The following is a 23978-nucleotide window of genomic DNA, read 5'->3' on the forward strand; positions in this document are numbered from 1 at the left end:
CAAAATGTCCCTCCCCACACACACAGCTCTTCTTGGGGTCCTTATTACAGCATCCTGGAGGGTTTTGTTGCAATGGACTCATCCAGGACAAGCCTTGTGTCCTTGCCTTCTTCCACCACCTCTCTGGGCAACCTGTTCCACTGTCTCAATGACCTCACGGTGAAAAACTTCCTAATATCTCACCTAAATCTCCCCTCCTCTTGTTTGAATCCATTCCCCCATGTCCTATCACTACGTGACATCCTAAGAAGCCCTTTCCCAGATTTCCTGTAGCCCCTTTCAGATACTGGAAGGCCACAATAAGGTCTCCTCAGAGCCTTCTCCTCTCCAGACTGAATAACCCCAACTCTCTCACTCTGTCCTTATACCCCTGTGGTTTTTTACCCCTCTGGGTGTCCTGGTTTAGGCCCAGACAGCAACAAAGAACCATGAGGCAGCTCACTCATCCTCCTCCTGTTGACAGGATGAGGAGGAGAAGACAAAAAAATATCAGGAGCAAGGATAAGAGAGGGATCACTCAGCAATTGTGCTCCTGAACAAAACACTTGAGTTAATTTCTCACCAAATCTGGTGAGCTGGAAAAATGAGAAACAAAACAAACATCTTAAAGCCACCATCCCTCACCTCCAAGCCCCTTTGCTCCCCATTTCCCTGCCTTCCCTCACCTCAGTGCAGGATGTGGGAACATGGTCAGTGCCTCACACCTTGTCTCTGCCACTCCTTCCTCCTCTCCTCATCTTGGTGAAGTTTCCTTTTCCCCTTCCTTACCATGGCAGTTGCAGGGGGGTTCCCACTTCACTGATAGGCTGGGCCAGAAGTGGGCCCAGTTTTGGTCTCCATTTTGGGTCCTGGGGAGCTCCCACAGCTCCTGACAGGAGCCACCCCTGAGAGCCCTCCTGGCCACCAAAGCCCTCATACACAGACCCAGTGCCAGGCTCTGTCTGCCTGTTCAGAGCCATCCAAAACAAATAAATAGAATTTCCAATGAGTTAATTCTACAACTAATTCCGTATTATTTTGATATCATGAGCTTAAGTCTCCTTGTACTCACAGAAAGCATCTGAGGGCTGTAGTGGAACAAAGCAATCAGACGCCTCTGATTACCGAGAAGTGGGTGTGAGCCGGTATCAAATCCACCTGTGCCCAATTAGGGCAGGCCCCCTATTGAGCATGTGCAAGACCAGGGGGCCAATAAAAGGTGAAACTCACAGCCACAGACTAGCTCACTCTCAAGCACTGTATTACCTTTTTAGTGCTCATCACCTCCAAGGTGAGGCTCTCTGTGGAGTCTCGAACCTGGGGCTTTTGGCATTGCAGTACTGGGTCTTAACCAGCTGCACCACGAGAGCCTCACCTTGGAGGCGATGAGCGCTAGTGGCGCAATAAAGGTGATACAGTGCTCGGGAGTGAGCTAGTCTGTGGCTGTGAGTTTCACCTTTCATTGGCCCCCTGGTCTTGCACATGCTCAATAGGGGGCCTGCCCTAATTGGGCACAGGTGGATTTGATACCGGCTCACACCCACTTCTCGGTAATCAGAGGCGTCTGATTGCTTTGTTCCACTACAGAGGGCACTCCCTGCCTCTCGAGGGGCTGGAGAGGCTGACTGGGGAAGAAGAGAGGCTACCAGACCACCAAACACCAGGAGGAATTAAATTCCTGCTGGCACAGGGCTCCTGGGCAGTACAGCAGTGATGCAGAACATGCTCAGAGCCATGAAAACTGAGATGAAAACTAAAGCCTGATCCCAGGTCAGGTTTGCACTGAGGTGACACCACAGCAAGTCACAGCCCTGTCTGCTGCAGCAGGACGAGTTAAGGGACTCCCCTGCTATCCCCAAGGGCCTCAAGAAGGGGATTATTCCATCTATGAAGTGCATTTAACACCCATCCCCATGAGCAGGGTCAGTGTACAGACAGGGTGCCAGCCACCCTACAGCTGTGGGACCTGGCAGGAAGGGTCACTTGGTCAGTGAAAGCCCAGGGACCCCCTGGATCTGGAGTGGTTATGGCAGTCAGGGAATATCCTTAAAAGCCTCCAGGGATGCTGGGTTTCCCCCTGTTGCTATTAACAGCTGGGAGTCTGCACTTTCAGGGCAGGAAAAACTGGAACAATCTGGCCCTACAGCATGGCAAGTGTGCCAAGTGCTGCAGAAGCAGGACACTCAATATCCATTTCAGCAGGGTTTTCTTCACCTTCTCCTACACACCAACTCCTGTTACTTTTAAAGAGGGGTTCTGGGGTAGCTGTCACCCAAATATTCATTGCAGAACCCCAAGCACAACACCTGATGTCCTCTCTATTTTATTAAAGGGGAAAACTGCTGCTGGCAGCCCACAAGCTCTCCAAGGTGCAGTTCTACCACCTATCAAAGAACAAGAAAAAACCAAGCCTTCCCCAGCTGTAACTCACACATGACACAGCACATTCCTTGGCAACCCCTGGACAACCATTAGCACTGGAGGGGATGCAAGGCCACACTCTGCACTCAGAGTTACTGCCACCACATCACTCCACATGCAAGACAGAAAAAAATTAACTTTCACTTGCAGTATGTTGCTTTTGCAAAAACTTCTTATGACAGGGGCCACATTGTCATCAGGTCACCGTGAAGATCTGACTCCCTAGAGGGACATTTTTTTCAAAAAAAAAAAAGAAAAAAAAAAAAAAGGTAAAATCAAAAACACCTGGAGAAGTTTTCTTCATTCACATGGAGAAAAAACCTGCAGTCTCAGGTTTGTTGCATGACACAGAAGTGTCATTCCTCTTTAGAACTTGGATATAAGACAGGGAAAAAGAAAAATTTCACATTTCTAGCTCAATCTGGTCTTGTACAGAAGGACTGATTTTCCAGACACAGGCATTTCAAGTGTTTTACCTTATCTGCTCATGGGTAAACCTGAGCCCTAATAAGACCCCACGAGAGGATGTTACCCAGTCCTTGCCAAGCCCTCACCTTACTGCTTCAGGGTGGTTTCAGCATTTGAAGCCTCTTTGGGCCTTCAGTCCTTTCTCTGGTTTCAGCCCTGCTGGTGTATTCCCTTAGTGGAGATCTACACCCTCCTCTCACAGATCTTTTAATCTGCACAACATTCCTGATGAGACTGCTGATGCCCCTAAGCACCTCCTTGGGAAAAGCTTATCCCTCCCCGGGACTCAGGTCCTGCAAGCACCCTGGATGGCAAGCTTGTTTCCACAGGGATGTGCAATTGCCAAAGCAAAGCAACATCCCAGCTTTGGAGAGTTTCCAGAAAACAGCAGCTCCTGACTTGAGCAAATGCAAGAAGCACAGAAATCTCACCCAAATAACAAATCCCCATTTTTCTGGCTCAGTGTAAGCACCCCAGCCTGCTCCCCAGGTTTAGATCACCTACCTTTAAACATCTCTGCCATTCTCCCATCTCCCCCCCCCCCCCCCCCTTTTTCCTTTCTTTTTTTTTTTTTTTTTTGGCATATGGAGTTTACCCCTCTTTTGGGGATAGTTTCCATTGGACCTATTGGTTCCTCAGCCATCACACGTACATTTAACTCATCCAGGTTGCAGCCAAGACCTAGTGCCAGTGACTGTGATGATGGCAGATAACTTCTGTTCCAGTAACCCCGTGCTGTTGGCCCTAAACTAAATTTTCTCCCAGTGTCAGTTCAGCACAGAAGACAGAACTGAACATCCCAAACAGCTGCTGGGTGACAGGTGCAGGCGAGAAGTCCTGCAAGATGACAGGGAATCAATAAACACAGCACTTATTCTCCAGAGCATAAGGCTTTTACAAACTAAGGGTCAGGTTGTCCTAGCTCAGGGCCATGCTGCTGCTCTTCTTTCAGAAGCATTTTACACCTCCAGCTTTGGTAAAACCCCTGCTTGCTGCATCATCTTGGTGCTGTGCCTGTCAGCTGCCCGCACAGCAGAGCATCCAGCTATCAAATTGGACCCTGACGATCCACAGGGTCCTTGGTCCTTCATCAGAGGGTCTGAAACTCAGAGGGCCCTCTCATTGCTTCTTCCTGAAAGGCAGGAGGAAGCTCCACATACACTATGAGCACTTTGGAGAAAAAACAATACAGCACTAAAGTCACTTTAAATGATTTAGATACAAACTTCCCTGTAATAAGACATCTATTTTGGTTAATCTCTTAGTTGCAAATCTTGAAACTCTTGAACCTGCCTCAGGCTACTGTCAGCAGCACTTCATTTAGCACTGCTTATTGGGAATATCTGCCATTTCCCACTGTAACCTCCAAACCTCTTAAAGTCTCTCTTATTGCTTTGCCCAAATATACTTGCCTTGAGGACACAGAAGGGTTTTTTCCTGCTAAGAACTGTGAAGATGATTTGAACAAGCTGAATCAGAAGAGACTGCTTCCCAGGCAAAGCAGCCAAGGCTGAAAATACTTTCCCTGTGATATTTAGGGAGTGATTCTCTTCTGAGCTTTTACTTGGGTTATGAAATTGAGTGGCTGCACTTTGATCACTGCTGAGGAGCAAAGGAGTTGACGGGTGTGTGTGTGTGTGTGTGTGTGTTTGTTCCTCATCCCAGAGCATCACTTGGGGACAACCTCCCCTGTCTGCACCTGGGGAAAGGTTCCACCTCCCCTGCCATCCCTGGGGATGCAGAGACCATCCCAGCTCTGCTATGTCTACATTCTAAGCCCTCTGCAGAGCTTGGTGTGGGGTTTAGCACCACCAAAGCAACACTCATGTTCTAAGCTCAAGTTTTAAGGGGACACTGCTCTGCACAGTGCCCAGGCACTGCACCAGCCCAGCAGCCCTAGTGCCCACCCCCTCACCCCAGCTGTTCCACTTAACAGGAGTAATTTAAACACAACTATTTTCACATTGCAGACAGTTGGACCTCAGACACACAAAGCAATGACTGAACTGATGGACTGTTACACCTCCAACCCCAATAACTGAGGGGAAACAGTTACCCTGAAGCAAGGGTGGTGACCACCCCTCCCAGATGACAAAGGGATGGAGCCTTAAGCTCCAGCACATGTTCCAAATCAGCTGCCAAGTGTCACAGGTCAGAGGAGCCACAACAACACAAACAGAGGTACAGGAGCTCTCCAAGCACATCTTTTCAATATGGCACTTTTAATTTTAAAATGTTTTTTTTTCCTGTCCCTACACCTGGGACAACCAGGCATCTCTGCAGGTCTGCAGTACAACTTCAGTTATCTTTCAGCTCAGTGGAAAAGATCTGGCCACTGGGTAGTTTGGATCCATGTGGTGCAGGACACAGAGAAATGGGGGACCATGACCCCAAAGGAAGGGGAACAACCTCACAGTGCCTCAGAAAATGCACAGACCTGACTTGGGATCAGCTTCTGTTCCCACCAGCATGCCTGAGAAAGTGCTCCACTAAGGGACCACAGCTTGCAGGGGTTTAGAGAAAACTCTCCCAGCCATCTCTACCAGGTTTTACAAAAAAGCTTTAACATAGTTTTTGAATATGAAATGTGTATATATAAGGGGTGCTGAAATAAAAGGGTGGTTGTGGGAGCTCTGCTTGCTACACATACATCCTAGGGCAGTAGGAATGAAACCCACTAATAAATCCAGTGTCTGCCAAACTATAACCAGCAAAGCAAGATTCAGTGTGCTGCCTGCAAAGCTAAGTTGGTATCAAACTCTGAGCACTCAGCTTTAGCCCCTGTTTTGTCCTTAGAAAGCAGCAGAGGACTAAACTGTGCCACTCCAACCAGTGCTCAAAGCCTCTTTATTGCTCTGTCTGCCCACTTCCCATACCAGCTCTGGAACTAACCTTTAGTTCAAGCTCAGGTTGCAGGGAAGAAATATTACCATAGATATAAAACAAACACCTCCTTTCCCTTTCCTCCTAAATATTCCTCTTTGCATAATCAAAACCAAACACTCAAAACCTGCTTCATCCTGCTCAAGGCAATGCACATGCAGCAAAGTGCCTGCAGAGCCCTGGGCTTTTGGAAAAAGCTGCCCCACAGTGCAAAAAAAAGACATTTACACTTAAAACAGAATTAAACAAACAAACAAAAAAACCACTGAACCTACTTCTTCAGGCAGGGTGTCACTTGACCACAGCTCCAGCTTTCGAAGAAGTTGCCAGCAAGGCAGAACCCCCCACAAGTCCTGGCTCAGAGCAAAGCTTCTCAGACCCAACACTGCTGATACCAAAGAGCTGCTGCTTTTAATGCCCCCAAGATTTTAGGCAGGGAGCACCTGGAGCAGCAGCTGACAGCAAATTCTGCTCTTCAATTAAGCTAATTTGGCATAAGGAGGGGAGACAACTGTGCAACCCCTCACTCAGTGCCCAGCCAACCCTCCCCATGCCTGGGGTGGGAGCAGGGATGCACAAGAGACCCTACAAGCCCAGGAAGCTGATGGGAGGAGTGCCTGGGCACCTGTACCATAGCACAATTATTATTTTTGAGCTTTCTCTCCAGCAAACCTTGCAGGGCCCAGGGTGCACCGTGGCAGTGCAGCAGCATTTCCTTTCTTGTCCTACAAAAGCTGATGTTTTATGGACTCCAAAGCTGACATTTATGACCTAGCACACCAGCCTGGCTGACAATAGCAAGAACCCCCACCTGTTTAAAACAGCTTTCCCCTGTAGCAAGGAGCACTAAGAGTGTGGTGTGCTCTGCTAAAAATAAAGCTGTCAGGTTGAGGTAGGGCTAGAGGGCAAGACCAGAGCTTACAGACCAGTGGGAAGTGTCCCAGCTATGTCTGCCAGCATGGCCTCAAACACGGCCATTCCTCCTCCATACCAGACTGCAGACTCAGAAAAGGATCACACCAAATATCTGCTCTGTGTGTCTCCTTCCATGAGGCTGAAAATGCTCTGAGTGTCTCTGTCTGGATGTGCTGGTGGAGCAAAGCATTGCAGTCATTCCCAGGGGAGGAACAGAGGGACACAGCAGGTGCCAGGGGGAGGGAAGCTTTAGTTTGGGTGCAAAAGGCACCTCCAAGGTGCCACCCCCAGTCTTATCTTCACCCATGGATGGGTCCTTCAGAGGCAGCTCCTCAGCATCCATAAATCTTCATAGCAGGACAGATGGTTATTAGAGATGCTCGTTCAGCCTCTTTCTAAATGCTTTGTATCTTCATCCATCAGCTGGTGTTCTCCTCTGCTGGAAAAGCTTCCTTCCATTTTGGAGCATTTCAGAAGTCATTTGCAGATGTCTCAGCTTGCTCCTTATGATTTTGTTCCTTGTTAAATATTGCTAATGATAGGGTTTTAGACTCTCAGCCATACATCCACTTTCTGTTCTAGTATAAATTTTCATCTATCTTTCCTCTTCCTTCTATTCAAGTCCTTAAAAAAAAAAAAATCACTTGGATAAAAAGGAAAGCACCAAATAATTGAAAGGAGCAGCTAAAAACAGAGAGGAAGGAAAGCTGAAAAAACGTTATGATTGAAAAGTTCAATAAAACTGAAGAAGGAACAATTCCCACTTTTAAGAAAACCAATGATGAAAAAGGGTTTTTTTCAGCTATTTTTAATATGAAAAATGTCAAGAGGCTGCAATTGTGATTCAGGCCTATTGCACTATCATGGGCTGTTTCCCATTTGTACAGATGAATCAGGCTGGCAGCTCTGCCTAGCTAAGTGCTTTGCAATAAAAATCCCAGTCAAAATTCCCCCTGTGTGCCAGGGCTGTGCCATCACACCACACTGATGCCTTTATAGGTTGTTCAGATCCCATTGGTGAGAGCTGGTTCCCCACCCCAGATCAGGCTCCCAGTTATGTGGGCTGTCCCAAAACCATCACCCCTTCTACTTTCCTTGGTTTCACTGGCTGGGGTAGCATCTTCTCCTGTCCCTTCATCAGCTAAATCTTTTCAGCTGATGTATTTGAAGCCTAATAATGCCAAAACCAATAAAATGGTGGTAAAAAGTTTTCTAAAAAAAAAAGAGCATAAAAGATGATGGTTTACAGAGAGCTACAGGCAGAAAACGGGAGGGTAGCACTGAAATGTTGAAGCAAAGCTCTAACAGTCTGTTCTCCCCACAAGAATGAGCACATCCATGATTAATGAAAATCGTTATCCTCATAACCCACTGCAGCAAGTTAATAAATCCACATGAAAGCCCTGATTCCTCACCTACCTCCTGAACTCTGCCAACTGACCTGGGATTTTGCTCTTTGGGGCAGATCTAAGAACCATGCTGGGTTTTTTCTGGCTTTCTGCGTAAGTACCACACCTTTTGATCCCATAACTGCTGCCACTTGGGACCTACAAGGTTTCTTAGATAATCCCAGAGAGCCCATGTTTTGTAGCTCCCCTCACTTTGATATTCAAGGCAAAGCTGGACAGCCCACACATGAAAAGCCAGCCTTGTCTTTCTTCCCAGGCTTAATTTCATCTGCAAATTAAACATATCGAGACATATATTTACAGAGGAATGCCCTGATCCTCCTGGGAGGGCTGTGGAGTCCTCAATGTGTAATTTTGCTTTAGGAATATGATTTTAATCTTGCCTTTCTGAGGAGGTTGGTGGCAAAGGGGAGAAGAACAGGGAAGGGGATTGCTGCTGGCAATGCTCACCAAGGGCTCCTCAGCTCCCTCACCAGTTCAAGCTGAGAGCAAACATGCTATAATGCAGTTTGGCTGCACAGAAAGGGGATCAGTTTCTTTCTGCTTCACAGTCATTGTCTTCTGCAAAGCTATTTCAGGCCCCACTGGACCTCTGCAGCCGCTGTAAATCCTTGGGAGCCTCATCTCCTGGCAGGAGGCAGAGCACAGCACATCCTCACAGGACCACCTGCAGCTCACCAAGAGATGGGCAGAGCCCCAGGAAGCACTGAGGGCAAAAGCCACAAACTCCTTTACACCACAGCTGCTTTCCTCTTCTCCAACTAAATATTTTCTCCTGTTTACCTCTTGATAAAGGGGGATTTAAGGCTGCTCTTCTTTTGCACAATATCACTTGCTTAAGGAGTGCATTTCACACACACGTAACAATAAACACGTTTTACACACACATACAATAAATTTGGTTGCTGGGAACCCCACTAAGAGGCTCTGGGTTGAAGTATCAGTTTGTTAGTGCAGGGTTGGTTGCAATAACCAAACTCTTGTCTACTGCTGCTGTTTTTAAGGGCTTGGTTGGGGTGCCCAGGCCCATCACTGCCAACCCCTGGGCAGGGCTGGGCAAGCAGTGCTGTCCTTGCAGGGTTATTCATGATGGGGGTAGTTCAGGGGAGGGAAGCTTACAGGAAAAATGGTTTCAGTAGTAAAAAGAAGAGAGACTTTGGTACATTACCACATGCTATGAGGTATGTCTTTAAGCTTCAGTAAACTTTTGGAGTTCCTAGGAAGCTGGTAACCAAGCATGACTTATGAATGGCAGGTTTTAGCTGGGTAATGCTAATGAGAAAATATCCTGGGCTGAGGGTGGAAGTCTCCTGAATCCCATAAATTAGAAATAAATAATTCTGGTTTTGTAAATGAAGCAATGCAGTGCAATATTGCTCCTAAATCAGCCTGATGGTGAGAATTACTTACTCATTTCTATATGACCAGACAGCAGCTCCACCAGATAAATACAAACTAAACTGTAGCAAAGAATTACAAACCTCAGCTTCCCGTGGATGTGTAAAAGTTTTTGCTGTGGTTTTGAGAAGGAGCAGGCAGGCAGCACCCATGAAGGTGGCACAGGGGAGGAGATGGAGGGACAGTGCTGCTGGAGCTACAGAAAAATGATGAAAAAAAAAACAACCAACAACCAAAGCTCAGGCTTTCAACTGCAGTGCAGCAGCTTCAGAGTAATTAAAGGCTGAGCTCCCCAGCTCTGCCTGCTGCAGCCCAGCTTGTTTCAGTGAAACAGTGATGTTTCCCCTGAGGACAGGACCCACGTCACCAGCTGCAGGTTTTGACGCACACGACGGGCTGGGTGTGCAAGTGATGAGCCAGAAACATCCTTAAGAGCAGCTCATCCTAAGCAGGTGGTGAAACCTCCCCGTCGGGTACCCCAGGCTCCCGGGGCCTCAGTGTTACCCTGCTCTTTGGGGAGCAGAGGCACCCAAAGGGACCATCCCAGGAGAAGCTCCATCCCAGCAAGCCCCCAGCTCTGAGGGCTCAGGCTCTGCAGGCACCAGGCAGCCCCAGCATCCCCTCCTGCTGGCACCTGGCCTCCTACCCGGGGAGGATTTATTCCTCCCTGAACAGGTCTCCTGTGACGTTATTAATCAGGGAGATGGACGAGCACAACACAGTTTATTATGCAGTGTGGATGAGTGATAAGTCTGGGTGCTGATGCCTGGGACAGAAATCAGGAGAGGGTGAGGGAAAGGAAGAGCAGAGCAGCATTGTGGGTAAATACGTGCACTTCTGGTGGTGATTATCCTCCAAGTAATTAGTTTTTAAATCAGGCAGACGTTTCAGGATCTACTCACTATGAGCTGCTTTAATTATTTATACTCTCTTTTATTCTTATTATTTATAGTCGTTCTCTTTGGACAGTGATGCTCGCTGGGTCAGGCTGATCAGGCAGAACCAGAACCCACCTCCAGCCCAGCCTGACCAAGCAGCTGCCTCCTCCACCTCACCAGGCACCTCAACAGCCTGTGCTGGGGGGTCCTTTCCTTCCAACAGCCAGGAGAAGGGGAGGGAGCACTGATGCTGCTGTGGAAAGCCCTGCTCGGATCAGTAATTAAACTCTCACTCATCTTCATTTCCCTCATTTGTTAAAAGTGAGGCCACTCAATAAGCCATTAGTGCAAAGCCCTTTCTGTCAGCTCCAGCACTGTTGAGAAAATTTCTCTTCCAGACAGCTTGGGAGGGCACTGGTAGGAGGTGAGGAGGTGCAAGCACTCACCTGCCTCTTCCTCTGCCCAAACCTTCTCCTTCCATCCCCCTCTGGGGATGTCTCTGCCCTTCAGCCAAGGGGGGTATTTTGCAATCCCAAGCCCTTCTCCACGCTGGGGTTTTCCTGCAGCACCACACAAACTCCTGCTCCACCGGCCCATCTGGCGTTGCTGCTCCCCCTTCCCCAGCCCCACCTCTCTGGAGCTTGGGAACATCTGGAAGCCATTCCCCACACCATTCCCAGGAATGGACCTCCAACCCGCTGAGCTCCTCCTCTGGGCTAAACAAAAGCTTCCCTTATTGCTGAGCTCAGGAATTTCGCCTGCTTTCCCCTAAGCCCAGCCACAAACTGTTTCTCAATCTGTCACCAGGAGAGCATCTGCTAGGAGAGCACAGGTCCATGGGATGGTCAGACACTGACATTGAGGAAAGCTGTAAAAGAACCACCCAGACACCACCACCAGATGAATCATAGAATCACAGAATGGGCTGGGTTGGAAGGGACCTCAGAGCTCATCAAGTCCAACCCTTGATCCACTCCCCCCGTGGTTCCCAGCCCATGGCACTCAGTGCCACATCCAGGCTCTTTGGAAAGATCTCCAGACACGGAGAATCCACTACTTCCCTGGGCAGCCCATTCCAATGCCTGATCACCCTCTCTGCAAAGAATCCTTTCCTAATATCCAACCTAAACCTCCCCTGGCAGAGCTTCAGCTCTGCCAGGGGAGGTTTAGGTTGGATATTAGGAAAAAATTCTTTAGTCCGTGCCCTCTTATCCCACTGATACCTCCCTGACCCCCCCTGGCTCCAACCTCCTTTCAGGGAGTTGGAGAGAGTGATGAGGTCTCCCCTGAGCCTCCTCTTCTCCAGCCTCAACACCCCCAGCTCCCTCAGCCTCTCCTCATAGGGTCTGTGCTCCAGTCCCACACCAAAGCTGAAAGCACCACAAGGGCAAAAGCCACAGTCCCACAGAAACCCAACTCAACCCCAGTTCTGCCCTACTGGTTTGCTTCTCATACAGTACCAGAACAGAATCCCAGAGGGGCTGAGGTTGGAAAGGAAATCTGAAGGTCATTGGGTCCAACCCCCTGCTCAGGCAAGGTCAGCTAGAGCTGGTTGCTCAGGTCCATGTCCAGATGGCTTTTGAGTTCAACTGACTTGGGGGGAAAACTACAATAAATTTGTAAGATGCAGATTAAAACACAGCCTGGATAATGTCTCCTTTAGTAAGGAGAAATGTCGTTTTGGGGGAGCTCAGTCCTTAAGGTGAAGCCAACTTCAAGGGCATCCCAAAGCCAACCCTGCAGACACAAAAGGTTTTGAGGACCATCTGTGTGACAGGAAAGCTCCTGTCTGGCCTTCAACTTGTGCAACCCACTTCTTAAGGAAAACAGGAGCAACTGCAGTGGAAACAACTTCACCATGAAAGTAGAGGAGGGGACCCACCTGCCTCCCTCAGGACTTAGAAGGCCAGAGGTTGGGCTGGCTCAGCATTTTATAGAGTGCCTGAGGTAGGAAGAGCTAAGAATAAATAATAAATAAATAAAGAATAAATAAAATATTCACCTAAATCTGAGCAGAAAACCACACTGCTGGAGCTGGACTGTCCCCATCACCTGCAACTCCACAGGGCCCATGCAGCACCAGTCACACCATGGCTGGGAACAGACATTTCCAAACAAGCCTCCTTCTATTTGCATTTGAAACATTTATTTTGGGAAATACATATTAAACACTATTATTTATACAAAAATGGACTAAATTTGTCATAATGCTTATAACCCCCAAAAGGCCATTTTAATAGATCTGGATGAAGGGCTTTTTAAAAATTGTATTATTTTCTTTATTTTTTTTCTTCTGAGGAAAAAAATCAGGTTACAAAGGAGAAAGCAACACGTCTTGCTTAGCCCAGCTTGAGATATCCACAAGAGGAAAAGAAAAAGTTTAAGATGACATTTGCAGAAGTGCCTCACACAAGAGCTTTTCTCCCCTTTCATAGTATTTGTTTTTTTACACGTGAAATATATATTTTTTTCAGTTAATACACTTGTTTTTTGCTAAAATATAGCAAGTCAGCAAGTAGATAATTGTTCTTCCCCAACAGTCGTGCTGTTGCAGGGGGGGGTAAACATGAGCTAAGGGGGAGAATGGGTTTTCCTTGTGATACACTCCCCACACACACCCTTAGGGCTGCTGGGGTGAGGGGGGGGACATGTGGGGAGCCCCTGCAAACCCCCCACAGAGCAACATTACCTGGGCATCCCCACCAGGATGAGAGCAACCCCCTTCCTCCCAGTCACCTGTGCTGAAGAAGGTGGCTCTGCCTCTGTGGAGACCACTGGATGGGCTCTGGATGTGCCTCCCAGGATGTGACATGCTGCCCTTTTGGGATGTAACCCCCCCCCCAAAAAAAAAAAGGTTGATTTGCAGAAAGTTTTATCCCTTAGGATATGGAGACTGATGAAAAAGACAAGGGAGGCAAGCGGGGTGAGGGCAGGACTGCAGAGCTCTGCTCCAGGACCTCCTGTGCCATGGCATTATTTCACCAACCTTGCAGGATCCTTTTCAACCTCCTTGCAGGATCTGACTCAAGGAAGGAGGAGGTGTGGGGGCACCCACTGGGTGGGTGCAGCACCCACAGCCACCACCCCAGCCCTCCTGACAGCTGCAGGGCTGGGTCTGCACAGGCACAATCCCTTTGCACAAGGACAAGCAAAGCAGAGGAGAATGTTACATATACACGTCACACAGGGGATTAAAAAAAAATAATTAAAAAAAAAAATTAAAAAATACCTAACAGCCTCCTCTGACGTAGGGAAAAGCCCAAGAATCACAAGGATCAGATGGGACAACCCTCTTCCTCCCATCACTGCTTGCAGAGACCTTCCACCCCCAGCCCCCTTTGGACAAACACACTCTGAGCCTTCAGTGGAAGGAAGAACCCACCCGGCTGAATGAAAAATAAATACACAAATCTTCCCAGGACATCAGCCACATCTGTGCTCCAAGGGAGAGGGAAAAGGAGTTTCTACAAAGTGTCACGGGCCTTTCACAGGCTGCAAAGACAGACAAGGGGAGCCCTCCCTCCCCTCTCCCCCTCTATTGCAAGGTAACAGTCTGAAAAGGCACTTCTCCCACAGCCTGGCCGGGGGTTGGTGACAGGCGAGGTGACACCCAAACACTCCCAGTTTATTGCATGTAGGCAGGGTAGAGAGATGGGGTTAAGGGGGCTGGCAGGTCCCAGAGGGCTGCAGAGGGCTTGAAGGAGGTGGTAGGAGACAAGGATGGCACCATCTTGCACTCTTCATACCAGTACCTTGCTTCTGAAGGCTACATTCACCTGGAGAAACCCCTGCCTGCCTGCGACGGACGGAGAAGAGCCTTGGCACGGGGGGCAGGCAGGGCTCCTGGGGACACCCCAACCCCACCAGCCTCATGGATCTGCTCCCCTGAGCTCAGCTGTCAGACCAGCACTGGGAACCACTGGAATGGTCCCCAGCCCCGGGGTGCTGGGCTGGGGGGTGAGAGGGAAACCCGTGCCAGAAAGCGGGGGGAACGGGCGGCCACCCCGCTCGGCACGACAGAGACAGCGTCTGGTTATTTGGTCAGTTTACATTGACAGGGGGTTGGGGGTGGGAAGAGGGACAGTGGCAGAGGATTTATATAAAAATAAAGGGAGAAGAGGGAAGAAATAGCGAGCGTGAGCGAGCAAGGTCCTGGCTACAGAGCGAGACGGGTTACATTTCGTTAGCCACCAGCTCTTTGTCAGCCACGCCGTTGGAGAGAGAGCTCTGGCCCTCATTCAGCCTCTTGACCCTGTAGGCTTCAAAGTGGATGTTGCTGGTAATATCCTTGATGTTCTGCATGTGTGTCCTGCAGGAAAGGGAGACAGGGGTGATGGCACCTTGCTGGGTGCAGGTTCACCCAGCCCAGCCTCTGCCATCCCAACCCTCGCACCCCCAAACTCTGTTTTCAACCCCTCTCCCCCTCCCTGTCCAGCTTTGCTGTTTAACAACATCTTAAGGGCACAGGAGGGAAGCAAAGGCAGTTATGGGCAGGCAAGATGAGAACCCTTCACTGGGACCAACACTCTGTGCTTGCGTACGTGGATCCCTGGCTGTGCAACACCCATCAGGGAAGCCCTTGGTTCTGCAGCTCCGTGGGTTTTGTGCCAGCAACAGTTCCTGTCTGCAATTTATCTTGCAGCCACAATTAGAAAGAGCCCAATGCCCCCTCCAGCAAGCCCAGGGGGCTCAGCCTCCCATTCCCCTCCAGCAAGGACCCCTCTTCCAAGAGCAACTGGGAGTTCCCAGATGCCCAGTGGCACAACTCAGGGGTGCAGAAGGGTGATGTCTCTGGACTGGAGGTAGAACCTGAGGCTGGTGAGGGAACACTAAGGGAAAAAGGCTTCTCAGCTGCTTCCTGGCAATCTGGAGCCACACTGCACACTGCCAGCTATCCTGATCTATCCACTGCCCCTCTCCTCCGTTAACTCAGCACTGTAACTGAGAAAAGCTCCCCCAGGGCCAGCACCATTCCCACTTGCAGAAAGCTGGGAAGGGAGGGAGGGATGGATGGAGGGATGGATGGATGGATGAGCAGAGTAAAGAGACTGCTGCTTCAAGCTGGGCTGGGCATCTCCCCTTTCTCTAGATTTCACCTGGTGACCAAAGACCACAGGGACAAGGCACAGCTCTACTGACCTGATGAGGAGGTCCCTCAGGTAGGCGAACTCACAGTGTGTTGTATTCTCCACTGGTAGGAAGAGGAAGAGAAAGAAAACCATCAGTGTGCACCCACAGCATGACTATGGCAACCACTGAGGGTAAGGAGGACCCTTCAGGGCTTCACTAGCATGTGGAGGGCTGAGAAAGGGACTTACCTTCAGGGCTACAGGGTGCAGCACTCAGTCCTTTCTGCTGCTGGGACGCCAGTGATTTCCCCAGGTACCAGTCCCTTCCCACCATCTCCCACCAAATGAGGGAGCTCACAGCAGCATCTCCCACCCTGAACCCCATCAGGATCAGCACAAGCTTAAGGGGCTCCCAAACAAGGGATGGAAAGGGATGGGGTGAGCTCTGCAGTGAGTACCAGACACAGCTCCATGCAGGTGTTTCATCTATAGCTTCACAACAAGCCTCCTGCAACATCCCAGGCACACAGTGACAAGGGGTGTTGCTCTAGCACAATTAGTCTGATAGTTTGCAGTTTATCAGGTATTTCAATTTAAAGGACTGACTCCCTTTTTAAAATTTTTTCCACCCTAACAGGCTTGACTATAATGCAGAAATGGCAAAACAGCAACTAAGACTCTTCTGCAAAAGCTGCCTGTGGCCACAGCCCTGTCCTGGGTCCGTGCTGAAGGCAGATGCCACATGCAGAAGGGGAGTGTTTAGAGCCCCACTGAACTCAGAGCTTCCAGGGACAGAGCACAAGAGGGCAGCAGAGCTTTAAAATGTGCTGATTTTCCTGGCATCTTTGTTAAGCCAACCCTCAACACAGGATCCCAATTAGGAAGACTCATAAATGAAAGAAACTTATTAAATGAAGGGGAGGAAGATAACTTGGGTGGCACTGGAGACGTGGCAGTCGGCTGTCAGGGACAGGGATATGTGTAGATCCACTGAAGCCAGAAGCCTTCACCTAACCTTTAAATCTTGACTTTAAATGGGGAATAAAAGAGGACAAAGTCGATGGGATGAAGATGGAATAAGGAAGAGATCCCACAAGGGTACAATCCACATGCAGGGTGGAGGGTGCAGAGACCTACAGGTGCCAAGGAAAAGGCTCTAATCTGACACAGAGATGTCAGAACTGCCTCAAGTCAGGCATTTAACTGTGCAACCAGCAGAAGCCAGGCCACGGGAAACCCAGAAGTGTCCCCTCCAACACTCAGCAGCCCCTTGAGCCACCCAAAGGCCCAGGAACTTGGTGCAGAAGCACTGGCCAAGGTGTTCTCAGTGCCCAAACACAAGGCAAGTGGGGTTTTTTGGAGGGGTGGGGAAGCACTTTATACACCTCGACTTCTACTGCTGATTATGGACCTCATGACCTTCTGTCAGAGCAGGGAGATGGGCTCAGGAGGTAGGGAAACAAGGCCAATGTACCTTCAATGGTGCCCCACTTGGTCTTCCTTCCAAGGATTCTTCTTCCATTAACCTGGTACTCCTGGTCACTACCCACCACTGCAAACGGGATCATTTCCTGAGGAAAGAGAAAAAAAAGGTTACATTTTCCTCCAGAAAACAGGTCAGGAAACCAAGCTGGTGAGCGAAGACCTACATAAAGATGTTTTCAGGAGAGAGTTTTGTGGGATCTGTCCCTAATGCTCCAAGGACTGCAGGCAGCCCGTGACCAGGGCGACAACACCTCTTGCACACATGCCCAGTGCAAAACCAGTCTAAAACCAGTCCCAAACCAGACCCCCAGGACAGCAGCACAGCAGCTTTGGAACAGAAATTGAGACCCCCCCCCAGGACACCATCAGCCCCCAGAGCTGCAGGGCCCATCCAGACTCATCCAACCCACACCACCACACACTAACCCTGAATTTCTCATTCACGAGCCGATCTTCTGAGTCTTCATCAAACTCCTTCTGAGGATACACATCAATCCCATTGGCAAGAAGATCTGCCATTATCTGGGAGAGAAGAACAGAGGAACACGTGAAGGAGACAGGGGCAGACAAGCTGCAGTCCCACCATGGTGGCAGCTCCCAGCCAACCCAACCCATGAACAATTCCCAGCAGCAACATTTTCCCTCTCCATCCTGAACACTGCCCTCCCTGGAGAGAGAGACCTCAGTTTAACTGCTACACACCTCCAGGCACTTGCCCTGGAATCTCTGCAAGAACCTGGTGCCAAGACATGGTTCAGGCTGAGGGTGAGATGGAAGTTATATGAGCTGGGTGTTGCTTTGGGATTAAGTAAGACAATGAGACAATTCAAGCTGCACCAAGCAATGGGGAATGTAGCTGCCAGGCACGTAGCCCAGTGCTGAGAAGCTGCTTTCTGGTGTCTGCTTACACAGCAGCTCCTGATCTTGGGACAGGGACACTGACAGCCTGGAAGAGTGGCCTCTAAGGACATTGCCTCTCTGCAAGGGGCAGAGATGCTGCAATCTAAATCCTGGGTGGAGGCTCAGCTCACAGGGAGCACAGAGGATCAGCGTGCTCCAGCAAGGCTGTAAACCCAAATCCAGTCTGCCTGCCTGCTCCCATCACTTCCTATGGACCCCTCCCTCTCATTCCTACATTGCAGGCTGGCAAATGAAGCAGATCCAGCCCAGAGAAACCCCCTTGCTGGCATTCCAGCCCCCAGCCAAATGCCCGGGCTATCTTTAGGGGATCAACTCAACAAACCCAACTATCAACCTCCATAGTCTGCATCCAGGCCGATGCTTCACCACCACCTACTCAGCCCAATCCACACCCAAAAACCTCTCTCCTCTCCAAACCATCTGCCCAAAATGTCTTTTGGAAGTATGCACACAGGCATGATGCTAGGGCAAAGGGAAAAGGTCCCAGCCTGGGTTCAAGTCCTGCCTCTCATTTGCAACAGTGAGCCTGGAGCAGCGAGCATAAGGAGGGCAAAGCCCTTGCAGAAGTGGCACTTCTGTACACACTGTGTGGTTATGTGTTCTCCCTCCACCTGGAACAATTTGGGGAGGTCTGGTAACAATCAGGAAGGTAATTAAGAGATAGTGTGGGAGCTCATCCTGCACTGAGGCAGTGCAGAGCTGGTGAGCCAGGTGCTGTCCCCATGGTCTTTCATTACATATTTATCAGCAGCAGAGATTGCACAGGTGACATTTTAGGGCTGACTTTGTAGTCCCAGAGTCACCTGCAGACACCCGGAGAAGTGAACTCCTAACCTCTGAACTGAGTCAGATGCCTTCACAAGCCACTGCAGAGAGCAGATGTGGCAGCATGGACTCACATGCCCATCCTCCTGCACCAGCTCCTCACAGATGTCCATGCAAGCAGCCTGGCACATCAGTCAAGCCCAGCCTGGATGATCTCTTGGCTCCATTTCCAGCCACCCTTTAGTCTGCTGCAAAGGGAACTGCTCCCAGAGTTTGGATGTGGCCCCAAAACCAGAGTGGATATTTCAGTGCCTGATCCCGCACAAGTACTGGGAAGACATTGGTGTGGGAAGGGGTGGCTCATCCTCTTCTGCACGGAGGCATCAAAAAAGCCCTGCCTAATGTGCCATCCTTTTCATAACCAGTGGAGTGGCCCCTAAAACTGCCCTTTTGGCAAAACCCCCTTCACTTCCCTGCAGTTCAGAATGTGATTTCCAGCCTCTATGCGCAGCACCCTCTACCTCCTAAAACACCTGAAACCAGCCAGAAAATACCAACAACAATAACAACGGAGGTAGGAAAACAGACCCCAAGACTTCGAGCTCAAAATTTATCCTGCCCTGACAAAGATCCAAAAGAAACACAAGGAACACGAGGAGCTCAGACCTTGCCCCAGGAATGCGCTGGGCTTCTGGCCAGGCACTCGCCTTTCCAGCCCTGCCAGGGAGGGGAAAGGGGCAGGAAGGGATGGGGAACAAGAGATGGGAGCCAGGAGAAGAGCCAGCAGCCCCTTACCCTCTGTTTGAAGTAGTCCCTCTCCTCCAGCGTCAGCGTGTCCGCTTTGGCGATCACCGGGACGATGTTCACCACTTTGCTCAAGCGCTTCATGAACTCGATGTCCAGCGGTCGGAGCCTGAAAAACACAGCAGAGAAATCGAGAGGATTTGTGCCCTGATAGCAAAGTGGGGGCTGATGCAATTACCCAGCAGAAAGAGTAGACACAAGCCTTTTTTTCAGGCAGGAAAAATGAGGTGTTCTCCTACAAGCACCACATCAGGGGCCATCTCGGAGGCACTTGGTAGACACAACGTTTCCCTTTCCAAGTGCCCTGATATCCCCAAACCCTCACAGACCCCACCAAGTGGGAGAGGGCTTTGATCTCTGCCAGATCCTGCGTGGATGCTCAGCCACCAAGGACTGAAGAACTTGCCCAAAGCTACACCCAGCCTTGGTGAAGCTGGGATGAGAGCACAGGGATTCATATGTGCTTGGCTTGAAGAAATTAAGCTGGGAGTAGACCACGGTGTGAAACCTCCTCCAGCCATATCCAAGCTGTCACCTGCTGTCACCAATCACTCAGGGACAGCACGACATGGAACTGGCCACAGGTCACTCTTCCTGCTCACACTGCCTCCTGTACCGAGGACCAGCCTGTTGCTGTGCACAAGTGAAGATTGCATCTTGCATCCATTGGTTGGGATTAAAAAAGGCTCCACTGAGTGGAAAATCTCCTAAGAAATTCCTCTGTGGTCTCACACAGCATAGAAGAGAAATGGCTTGTTCCAGAGAGCAAAAATGTCTGAAAATCTCTACAATGAAAGCCTCAGCAGAGGAAAGCAGCTGAGATTTTGTAACTCCAGTGATCAGCCCCTCGGGAAATCCCTCCCTGCTAAATGCTTCTGCTGACAGCACGGATGTGACCTCCAGTGCCACCTTGGTCTGTGTTCAAGGGCTCTGGTCCAGCTGCAGATGGTGATGAAGGCCCCTGGTCATGACCCTCCCTCTCTCTGAAGTCCTCTCTCAAGGAGTTTTTACTGCTGGGGGTGTTCCCAAGCCAGCCAGGGCAAAGCCCTCCTTGGGACACCTCCACCTGCTGAAGGTCTCCCTTGGTGGCTCTGGAGGTGATGGGGACACAGGCCTAGGCAGGACACTTGAGTAGATGTTGCCCTGGGAAAGGAAACATGGAGGTCCCAGAGGAGACCAAAGAACACTTTTGGGGTGCTCAGACTCAGGACCCTGTTTGGAAAGGAGCCCACACTGAAAGCATGCAGGGAAGGGGCAGAAAGGTCAGCACCAGAGCCCCAGAAGCAAAGGGACATGTCTGCCACTTGTACATCCCTAGTGTCCTCATCCTGTGAAGCCACCCCTGCCAGGTTCCAGCCCCAAGGGAGGGACATCCAGCCCCAGAGAAACCCAAACAGCTCCAGCTGATCCATAAACAGAGGCTTGAGGCTGTTCCAGCACAGCCAGCACCAGTGACCCAGCCAAGCCCTTCCTTGGTCAAACCCTCTCTTGTCCCAGGGATTGGGCTGGACTGTGCCAGGTGGACCTTCTCCCCACACACTGACATCCCACACAGCCCTGAGCACATTGTTAGGATGTGGACAAACGAGTGCCTAACACAAACTGAGGAGTCACAGATCACCCTGGGCCCCAGGAAAGAAAGAGCTTGGATATTAAAATAAGAAAAGAAAAGAATAGAATAGAAAAAAACAAGGCAACCCCCATGGACACATCTAAGCAGATTTGCTGCTGGCAAACATTGTTTGGAGCTCTGCATAATGCATTTCCCAGACCTCCAAGGAAGTAATGCAGTTATGCTCCTCTCCCAGCAGATTTCTTTCCCCTCCTCTCTCTTTGCTATTTTTCCCCTCTACAAGCCTCTTCCCTACTGAGATTACGTTCCTGCCTCTTTCATCATTTTTTTTTTTTTTTTTGTTTAAAGAGTGAAGACCAGGATGCAGATGTAGCTGATGAAGACGAGTTCACAATCAGCCAGACATGAGTTTCAGCCCTCAGCCACACCTGGAGGATGTCAGCAGCAATCCAGAGAGCAGGAGGCAGAGAACCAGCCCGTACCCACCAGCACCCACCCAGGCACAGTGACCATGTCCCACACAGGTCTGCACCCAAATCCAGAAGACACCAAGGCACCTTCAACACAACTTTCTGCTCCCATCACCTTCTGCAAGTGCCTCATCCATGGGTACCTCCCTGCAGCATCCTGGAGAACAGGAAGGGAATCAAGGGACTCCCTAGAAGACTGTTTTAGGGTACCTTTGCAAGTTTCTAGATATTCTACCAATTCCTGCTGGCTACATCCCCCCTGAAATTTAAGTATTTAAAAGAAAGAGTTCTTTTCCCTAAGAACGAGACATGTTGGTAGACACCACATTCATGTGAATACTTCAAAGAAGAACAACTGGCTTAAGGCAATCATGAGCGCAAAGAGCCTAATCTGCACTAATAGCCCTGTGCAGACCCAGGCAGACCCAGTAAAGGTCATGATGGAGCAAGATCAGACCTAATTTCTCTTAAATCCTGCTGTGAGGGCACAGCCCAGGACAGCAGGGACTTCTGCTGGGATCTGCAGGGACCAGTTTAGGTGTTTAACCACCACCATCCCCTGGCAGGCTGCAGGCACAGCAGTGCTGTTCCCTGCTGGGTAGCTGAACTTGGCTCATCTGCACAGAACATTGGTGCCTGGACCTTGCGAGGATCAGCAGTGAAACCCTGAATTATACAAATACACAGAAGGGCAAGAGAAAATCAGTTATTTCATTTCAGCTCCACACAAACTGCTCCAGGTAGATCAGAAAGAAGATGGAGCTCACAAAGAAAAACCAACTGTTCTCTTCCAAATGGTTCTCAGTATTGTAAACTTTCAGACAGGCACAAGCACACTTTGGGCTTTGCTGGGAGGGGTTGGAAGGGCTCTAAGAGGAGTGGATGGGCTGGAGGAAAAGGTCCAGCCCACCCCAGCCAGTGCTGCTTGCCCCTCCATTCCCTCTTACTCTGGGGCTGGAGAAACCAGAGCCACTGGTTATCACGGCTGGACGTGTTATCATGGATGGGCACATGTTCTTTCTGCATTGCCCACAGCCACCATGCCTGGACAGGATCTGTTCCCTTGAAATACCATTACAGGAACCCAAATTCACAGCGAGCTGCAGTTATTTCCTTTTGGTTGTGTCCCAGATCAAACTGGCAGCAAGAATTTGAGGTGTGCATTAGGCAAATGCCGGAGAGCACCCAGCAGCCACCCCAGCCCCATCCACCAGGACCCAGCAGCCACCCCAGCCCCATCCACCAGGACCCAGCAGCCTGCTCAAGGGACCCAGTGGGTACCCAGAGGGGCAGCTAGTGGGGAAAGCAGCAGTGGGTGGCAGCCCATCAGCCAACAGCTCTGGCAGAGGCCGAAGAGGGGCTGCTGAGGCTGGGCAGTGTTTCAGAGCTTCGCAGGGGTCAGAGCTGAGATATTTATTGAGTGGCAGAGCAGTGCTCATGCAGCTGCAGCCAAAGCCCTGCCAGCACGTTACTTAGCCCTCACAAACATGGTTTTACTGGAGTGTTACAAGAAGGACAGGGTGAGTGTGAACTAGACGGGTTACAAAGCCTGTTCTGAAATCCCTGCAAAGGGACAGAGCAGCGGAAACCTCCCTTCCCATTAACCCTTGAGCTGCCCAGGCAGGAAGGGCAGACTGAAAGGGAGCTGAGCAGCCCTTCACTCCCACCTCTGAAGCTGTGCACTTAGTTAACTTTGCTTTTTCCCCATCTCTCCTTCCCTTTTTATTTATGAAGGAAGCAAGCCCTCACCCAATGACCCATCAGGCTTAGCCCCAGCTGCCTGCAGCAGCCACATGGCAGGGAAAGGACGCAAGTCCTGTGCTGTGCCTGACTCATGGGGGGGGGACAGAGGGACAGGAGTCACCCCTGCTTTGGGTGTATCCCACAGTGAAGGCAGCAGCTCCCCAAAGACAATGAAAACCAGCCCAGTGCAATCCCTGTCCAAGGACAGATGGCATCAAGTATCCTGGGACAGCAAGTGGCATGGGAAGCACACGGATGGTGCCACGTGGGCATGGCAGGGTCCTCCCCAGCTGGCTGTGGCTGTCCCTAGGGCAGGTCCCCACATGGATATGAGCCACTGCCCTTGCCAGCCATGCTCCCCACTGCCTCCTGGTGAAGCCAGAAATACCAAAGCAAGGACCCTGATGCCTTTTCCCATACCTTTCCACATTGGACCACAGGCCACCTGCCTCAGAGAAGGCACAAACCTGCTGATTCAACATGGTGTGACCGCCTCCCAAACCCTTCTCTTCCAAAATGAGCACAAACCTCTGCTACCAGCAGCTCCACCCCACAGGAGAAGTGGCTGCACCATCCATTTGTGTCCATGGACCATGGGGAAAGCCTATCCATGGGGATCAGAAATCTGACTCGGGCTTCCTAAGGGGGCAGAAAGGAAACTCAGTACCTGTGCAAAACCTCCCACTGACTTCTCCTTCCTCGTGGGGTTTGTCTTGTCCCCCTTCACTCATTCCTCAGCTCACCTCCATCCCATGGCAGGAGGGGACATTAGTGCCAGTGGCAAGCTGTGACCTGGG

General features: G+C 50.3%; 1 protein-coding gene across 6 annotated transcripts in view; it reads right to left on the minus strand.

The window, feature by feature from the left end:
• Window positions 1-13278: 13278 nt before the first annotated feature.
• Window positions 13279-23978, minus strand: part of SEPTIN9 (septin 9) — a 127623-nt gene continuing 116923 nt past the window's right edge. For all 6 annotated transcript variants that reach the window (XM_030461708.1, XM_030461707.1, XM_030461706.1 and 3 more), the window contains 5 exons: window positions 19387-19504; window positions 17332-17427; window positions 16895-16991; window positions 15491-15542; window positions 13279-14660 (listed from right to left, as the gene is read on the minus strand). In XM_030461708.1, the coding sequence (XP_030317568.1) occupies window positions 14525-14660; window positions 15491-15542; window positions 16895-16991; window positions 17332-17427; window positions 19387-19504 (499 nt within the window). In that variant the 3' untranslated portion in view covers window positions 13279-14524. The remainder of the gene's footprint in view (window positions 14661-15490; window positions 15543-16894; window positions 16992-17331; window positions 17428-19386; window positions 19505-23978) is intronic.

Source organism: Calypte anna, chromosome 18, assembly GCF_003957555.1.
Source record: "Calypte anna isolate BGI_N300 chromosome 18, bCalAnn1_v1.p, whole genome shotgun sequence".
Lineage (NCBI taxonomy): Eukaryota > Metazoa > Chordata > Aves > Apodiformes > Trochilidae > Calypte > Calypte anna.